The sequence below is a fragment of the Pollachius pollachius genome (assembly GCF_949987615.1).
Source record: "Pollachius pollachius genome assembly, chromosome: 19".
NCBI classification, from domain to species: Eukaryota; Metazoa; Chordata; class Actinopteri; order Gadiformes; family Gadidae; genus Pollachius; species Pollachius pollachius.
The window spans coordinates 7,498,174-7,505,673 of record NC_136952.1 but is presented as its reverse complement, the minus strand read 5'-3'; the positions used below and the strand labels follow the sequence as shown (position 1 = coordinate 7,505,673).

At 46.9% G+C, this 7,500-nt stretch overlaps 1 protein-coding gene across 1 annotated transcript in view; it reads left to right on the top strand.

Annotated features, from left to right (window-relative positions):
* gas7b (growth arrest-specific 7b) overlaps window positions 1–7,500 on the top strand; it is a 46,665-nt gene that overhangs the window by 16,843 nt on the left and 22,322 nt on the right. Inside the window, exons 2-3 of the mRNA XM_079756722.1 lie at window positions 1,001–1,118; window positions 6,866–6,943. Coding sequence (XP_079612848.1) covers window positions 1,001–1,118; window positions 6,866–6,943 — 196 coding nt within the window. The remainder of the gene's footprint in view (window positions 1–1,000; window positions 1,119–6,865; window positions 6,944–7,500) is intronic.

The following is a 7,500-nucleotide window of genomic DNA, read 5'->3' as shown; positions in this document are numbered from 1 at the left end:
CACTCCCTTTCCCATTCCGTACATTTTTGGGAAATAACTCAAGACCAAGAACAAGACCAAATGTTCTTTCACTGGGTGAGCTGGGACTCCAAGGAAGACAAGATCACCAAATATAAGCTTTCGGCAAGTCCGAAGCTTCCCACTGAAGCCGGCTGCCTCCGTCTCCAAACACGCTCAACGCTCTGGGTTCCGTCAGGGTCGACTACTCAAGATTTCTCCGTGCGAGAATCCCTTGTGATTAACGGGAATACACAGTGTCGCTTACACTACAAGGCCCGATGTCATGCTATCGTAAACAAGAAAAGAGAGTAGCTCTGCTGGACTTTCACACGGTCCCCCCGAATACCCGCAGAAGCGGCGAGTCGCGACCATACTGACGTCTTTAACCAAACTCAAAGAGTCCGGAGGCCTGCGAAACACGACTGCAGTCCACATGGAACCTGATACGCCCCCGCCCCCCCCCCCCCCCCCCCCCGGTGGCCTGCGCTACACACTGTTTTACTGCTCCTCGCCTCGTTGCCGTATTGTTTTCATGTTAATCGATGGCAGCTGTTAGGAGGCCCCTCGTTTGGCGCGCACGCCGGCCTGATGTTAGTCAACAGCGAGCGCGTGTTGACTCTCTGAGCGCCGCAATCCGCTGCAGAGCCCCTCGGGCCGACTGGCCGTTTGTTGATCTTCGTGTGGCTGCTGCTGACGAACTCGGCGATCCCCGGTGACCTCATGATGTCATCTGTTGCTGTTTTGTGAATCACACGAGCAAAAGCCTGTGAATCTGAATCATTAAGTGGCGCTGAGTTGCGCTGCCAGCTCTGCTCCGACTTTGGGTTGTATCTATGTTTGTATTTCTTGCAATTATGCGTAATTATCCGGAAACAAATCCACGACAAACGCGGAGCCGAGTTTGTTTAGGACCTCTTTCAGCTTTCTTTCCGGGCTGCTGATGAGTTGATTTGTGTTGGTGTGCAGCGCATTGAAATATGTTCTTCCTCTTCCTCCACAGAGAACCTCGTCTCTGAGTCAGCTGCCGATGGAGGACCTGAAGGAGTCGCTGCCCCCCCAGTGGCGCTGCTACATGTCTCCACAGGGGCGGCGCTATTACGTCAACACATCCAGCAACGGTGAGGGCTCAGGGACAGATGCAGGCGTCTGTTCCTACACAGATCCCTGTTCTTGTCTGTAAAGGTTTTTCCGTTGAGTGATCACCTGGAGGTTTAAGGACCGCATCTGTCCAGACCGGATCTGCCACATGAAGCGTTACCCGGGATATCACCAATGATTAAAAGGGACGTTATTCTTTTCTGTTATAGTCAGGAGTTTGAGTAACCGAATATTGTACGATCGCCTCAGCCACCTGGACACCCGTTTGGTTCTCATTAAATAACGAGGATCGTTCTGAAGCGCTTCTTTTGAACTGGCACCCAGAGTGTCTTTACACCTAGTGGTGGGAGGGAGAGACAGGGAGAGAGAGACAGGGAGAGAGAGAGAGAGAGAGAGAGAGAGGGAGGGGGAGGGTGAGAGAGAGAGAGAGGGACAGGGAAAGAGAGGGAGACAGGGAGAGAGAGAGAGAGAGAGGGGGGGAGGGAGCGAGAGGGACAGGGAGAGAGAGAGGGAGACAGGGAGAGAGAGAGAGAGAGGGGGGGAGGGAGCGAGAGGGACAGGGAGAGAGAGAGGGAGACAGGGAGAGAGAGAGAGAGGGAGAGAGAGAGAGAGAGAGAGAGGGGGGGGGAGAGAGAGAGCGAGAGGGGAGAGGGAACAGCAGAGAGAATCGTCTGACAGCAGCCCCTCCCTGCTCCTCCCTGCGCCACCTTGCTTCTGTCTAAACAATCAGCATTCTGTCTCTTGTTGAGTCTTCGTTAGAGTGCGACAGACACAGACACAATAACACACACATACACACATGCTTATCCATTCACTGACTGGCACAACGCCCGCCCTGTCTTCTTCTGCACGGTCTAGGCATCGCGAGCCCGGGACTTGTCCCATGTTAACCTAGGGCGGGGGGACACTTAGCCTGGGTTGGTACTGGAGGGTTAGGGTTTGGTGTAATTTAGTCTAGTCGACAGACACCACGCCCTGACTGGGATGATTGATTGACAGTTAGGGCAGGACCGATCCTCTCAGCAAGCAAGACCGTGGGTTCAAACGCGTCGTTCAAACACAACTTGTGGATGGATAAACCAGGCGTTAACATAGTGTCTGTAGGTCTTCCCAGGCATTATTGCAGAAGGGGCACGGTCTGGTCCAGCCACATCAGAGCGGGTTCTATTTTAGGAGCAGGGCCCCACCCCACCGTCACCAGACCAGAGGAGACGAGTGCAGAGAGACAGATCCGCCTGCTCTCAAGGTTAAAGGAGGAGAGGTTGCATCCAAGCTGAGACTTAGCAGCGACATCAGGTGGCTCCTGTACCGGAGGCACGCTGTGTTCCTTTCTTTGTTCAGGTTGTACGGGTGCTACAGCAGGGTTTGCATTTTTTGGCTCTGAAAATGTATCTGAAATATATCATTTGCATAAAAGTCCTATTTGGAGGTTATTTGTGTTTCCTTCATTATTCTTTCATTTGTTTACGTGTGTATATTATTACATTTATCCATCCGGGCAAATCAGGTAAAAAAAAATGAAAAATTTGATAAAAAATAAGCAATCCACACATGAAGCCATATCCTGTGTAGCTAAAGGTGATATGCGACTAAGCATCGCACAGACTGATTTCCAGGCTCCCATCAACACCCAGAACTGCAACCTATTCTTCTTAACACAGGACGAAGGCCATTAGTTCCAGCATAGTGTGATTCCCTTCCACGTCTGAACATGACCACTGTGGACAGTTGATCATCACACACACACACACACACACACACACACACACACACACACACACACACACACAACGCGCACACACACACACACACACACACACACACCGAGCAGTATTGTGAAACAGCCTCTGAGGCCAGAGCAGAAAACAACCCTCAGGTCTTTGGTTCTTCTCCCTTGCTGACATAATGAGAAAGCTGTGGAGAAAGGCCGGTTCACATGCAAGTGCAGTCATTACGGCAGGCCACACGGCGCGAAGCATTTACACTGCGGAGCCGAGGTCCGTGTTGGTCTCTGGCAGACACACACACACTCATGGTAACAACCGTTACCGTTAACAACCATTTCCAAAAGACCCCATCTGATAGCGTTTAGCATTTTGAGAGCCTTCGTTATTTATGGCATCTGGGCTATTTCTGCAAGAAGCAAAGTTCAGCGAGATTAGATCAGGGTACAGTGTGCATGTGTGTGTGTGAGAACGTGAGAGAGAGAGGGCAAGAGAGAGAGAAATTGTGTATGTGTGTGTGAGCATGTGAACAGTGTGTTTACAATTGTTGTGTGTGTGTGTGTGTGTGTGTGTGTGTGTGTGTGTGTGTGTGTGTTTCTGGGTGTGAGGGAGTGCTATTGCACAGACCGTGTTCGGATAAACCCCTCATATACACATGTTTAATGTTTCTCCATTGCCATAGAAACAGAGCTTGTGTGTGTGTGTGTGTGTGTGGGTGGCCTGTTGTCCTATGTGATGGTCTTGCTCCAAGCGATGCCTCGTCCTGGTGCGTTTGCACGAGGTTGTTGTTTGTATTAGGAGCAGAACTCTCGGGTCTCTTGGTGTTCAGCGACCCCCTCCCATGGCTTGCCTCATACTCTCAACACTAGTATCTATACAAATGCATTCCTCAGATGAGCTACCGGTTTCCATATGTTCCTGTGTGTGGTTCATCGGTGTGCCCTGTGTGTTGGTCTGCTCACCACCTACTCAGGCACAAGGAGGGATTGTCGTTTCGAAACGGATTGCCGCCTGTGAGGGTTCACGTTAAAAGTATTTGTAATTTTAAATCTTGGTCCTGTGATTTGGATGGACCACAATATGTATTGTATTACCTTTGTCCCCATGACTTTTTTTTTACCACCTATTCTAAACATAGTATGATGATAGTTGTGTAATGAAGATGTGTAAAATGAGGATATGTTAATTTTACACAACCACACTCTAAAAACCGTGAGGAACCACGTTTTATATGTTTTTTTCCCACACCGCATTTCACTTACCAATAAATGACGGATGGCTGTGCGATTTCTCAAAAATTTAACTCAAATTATTTCTCATTTATCTTACCTATTGCATCTTTAACTCAGCATTGTTGGGGGTAAACATGACGGAACATTGGCCCAACATAGGAAATACTCCTCACAGTTAACTAGTTTGGTCTAGTACTGACAATGGACGGCTTCAGTGTTCATCTCGAGACAGAAGGCAGCTCGTGGAACAACACAGCGTCATATGGCCGCTAATAAAACATGGACGTCTCTAGCCTTGAGGACACTTTTTGGTGCAATCCAACCGCCGCCCGTAGGCTTGGAGATCGAACGCAGCGTCTGGTGGGCAGCACAGCCAGAGCCAGGCTGGCACGGGGAGTGGACCACGTCACGCCTCTACACCGCTCCCAAGACAGTAACCACCGGCCGATGAAGACTCGCTTATTATCACAACACGCACCTCGGAACTTCACCAGGCACTGACATATTTACATACAGCACACGCTTATGTTATCAACATAATGCACCAATAATCTAACTGTCATTGGTAGTTTCAAGTTGTATTGGTCATGTGCAATTAGAGTACAATGTGCTTTAAAGTGCATTGAAATGCTTTTTGCCCTTGGCTCTCTCTCAGCCCCAAAATATATATGGTTATTTTGTGATAATGATCTGATAAATATACAGTATCACAGTTGATGTTGATATGGATCCGAGATGACTGTTTGAGTTTAATTTGTTTATTGTTACCGTACACACACTGTGCACATTTTTTTGTGTAATTCATAGCGACCGTAACTTCATTAGTAGCTTATAATGACAGAGGACATGGCAGGTGGCACTACTGCTTCTAACCTGTGTAAACTCTTTTGAAGTGAAAAGAAAACTGCAAGAAATCTGGATTTTCAAGTCCCAGTTGCCTAGTTACCTGACTTTTTTCAGAGTTCCCATATAGAAATGTTTTCTTAGCGTTTCACCTCGGATTCAGTCGCAGAGTATTATAAGCATTGCTTTTTTGAGCATTCACTGTAAAATCTAATTGGGTTATAAATTGTTTTTGCTATACTAACCCCTCCGGAAAAGCGGCACATTGAAAAACAATTTCCGTGTGCTAAAGAGATTAGGTCTGTTTCTGCATGGATATCCCTATTCCTCCCGGGTTATTGATTTTCTAACGACCAGCTAACGCAGAGGAATTGACCCATTAAGTTGAAGAAGGGTTTTTTTTCTTTGTAAGACTGAAAAAAGGTTGAGCGACCGGCGGCAGTCGCTCCCTCCCTTCCGTCATGTGAACCGTTTAGGACCCCATCTGTCGTCTCTGATACCGAGCCCCGGCCCACCAGTCAGCGCAAGCACCCAATGAAATCTAAACACTCTCTCTCTCTCTTTCTCTCTCTCTCTCTCGCTCTCTCTCTCTCTCTCTCTCTCTCTCTCTCTCTCTCTCTCTCTCTCTATCTCTCTCTCTCTCTGTCACTCTCTCTCTCTCTCTCGCTCTCTCTCTCTCTCTCTCTCTCTCTCTCCCTCTCTGTCTCTGTCTCTCTCTCTCTGTCACTCTCTCTCTCTCTCTATCTCTCCCTCTGTCACTCTCTCTCTCTCGCTCTCTCTCTCTCTCTCTCTCTCCCCCCTCTACCTTCTCTAAGATCTGCGTGTGTTGACACTGAAAAGGGGCTGATTGCCCTCAAATACTCCCCTTGAAACAAACAGAGATATCAGCGAGGGAAGATGAGGAAGCGGGTTGGTCTAAAGCTGCTGCTTCTTCTTTTCAGCGGTTTAATGTATCTGTGTGAATAGCGGGAATTCTCGGTCAAAGAATGATGGTGGAGAGGGGATGCAAACAGTTTTCAGGCCTAACCCCAAGAGTCGGGATCATTGTTCACCAAACGCATTCCATCTGGCTAACAAAACCGGAGATTAAATAAGGATTTAAATGAAGTGAAATCAAGAATATACACTATAGACTTGTTGATTATATATACGGAAAGACAGCTTTGCACAGGTGCTGACAATAAGCAATTAGGAGGTTTAGCAGAAACCTCAGTAGTCGGTTTATGATCTAGCGAAACATAATTAACATTTGCTCTAGCATGGGACACACAGACACACAGGAAAACTAAACACCCTGTTTGAGCTTGTCCCTACCTACTATCAAATTCTACAAAATGCCAAATCACTCCCTTCTGGGAAACTGTTGAACCACTGTACATATAGGGGCGGGGCCATGCTGCTGTTCAGACGTTTGTCCTCCTGCACAAGCCACTCCCACTCTCTAGAATCTGATTTGGTGGTTACAGCCAGAGTGTTTGATTGATGTTATCTGCTAGTTCCAAACGGCCAATAACGTGTTACTAATGCAATCGCATGCGTTTAACCAATAGAGGGAAATTTGAGTCCATGTTTACATTTTATCCTAATTTCTTTAAACTTTGTGCATTTAGGTCCAGATTTGGATGCCTATGGAGGATCCCTCCATATCAATGCTATGTTTCCTACCTCGTGACTCTTCAATAAAAATAAGTTGTGGGAAGTTTTGGTTTTCCTTCCCGTCACCTACTCAATTTAGGTTGTTTATGTGTTGTTTCAATTATGTTGTATATACTGTAAACCTCTGTTGGCGATAATGTTGGCATTTATTTCTGCATGTTGCTACTTGTAATATTGTAGACGACATAGTTCCCTTTTTGTAGTAGCTATTATTTTTCTGCTACTGCCGGTACTTGCTGTTGTGACACCTGTCTGTTCTTCATAAAGTGCTATCCTATCTTATGTTATGTTTTGTCAATGACCTCCTAACAGAAACCACATGGGAGAGGCCGTCCAGCACACCTGGGACTCCCAAATCCTCTATGAGACACAAGAACTCCCTCCCAGCAGGTACTGCAGTGAAACACCCTCATCACATATCTCACACGCCATTCTGTCATTAAGTCACCAATTAAAATGTTGTATTGTGGCCACTGTAGCAGTTTGCCTATTGAAAGCTTCATCCACTCGCACAAATGAGTGTTCTTTGGTCAAATATCTCTGTTACCAAACAGGAAACTAGGTCGTTTTCGGTTTACGACCCAGGCCCCATGCTGTGTTTCCCAAGAAGTTCTGCTATAACAGAGACTCACTGCTGGATCCAATATTACAAATACAACTTTAGGTTTACGGTCTGAAACAATGCTGGTGTCCTTATGGTACTGAGCTTGAATGCTCGAATAAGTAGTAAGGGGTTGAACATGATACTGATACTGATAGTGATATGACATCTGCAATAGGAAGCCTTCCCAAATCGAGGAAAAATGTGCAGAAAAAATTAAATTGGATGGGAGTTGATCCCTGAGGATCTGATTGGCTCATTGATAAGTGAACTGGCCAACCAGCTGTTTTATAGTCCAGTGGGCTTCGAGGCAGAAACATGGTGTGATATGACCACAAGAGATTTT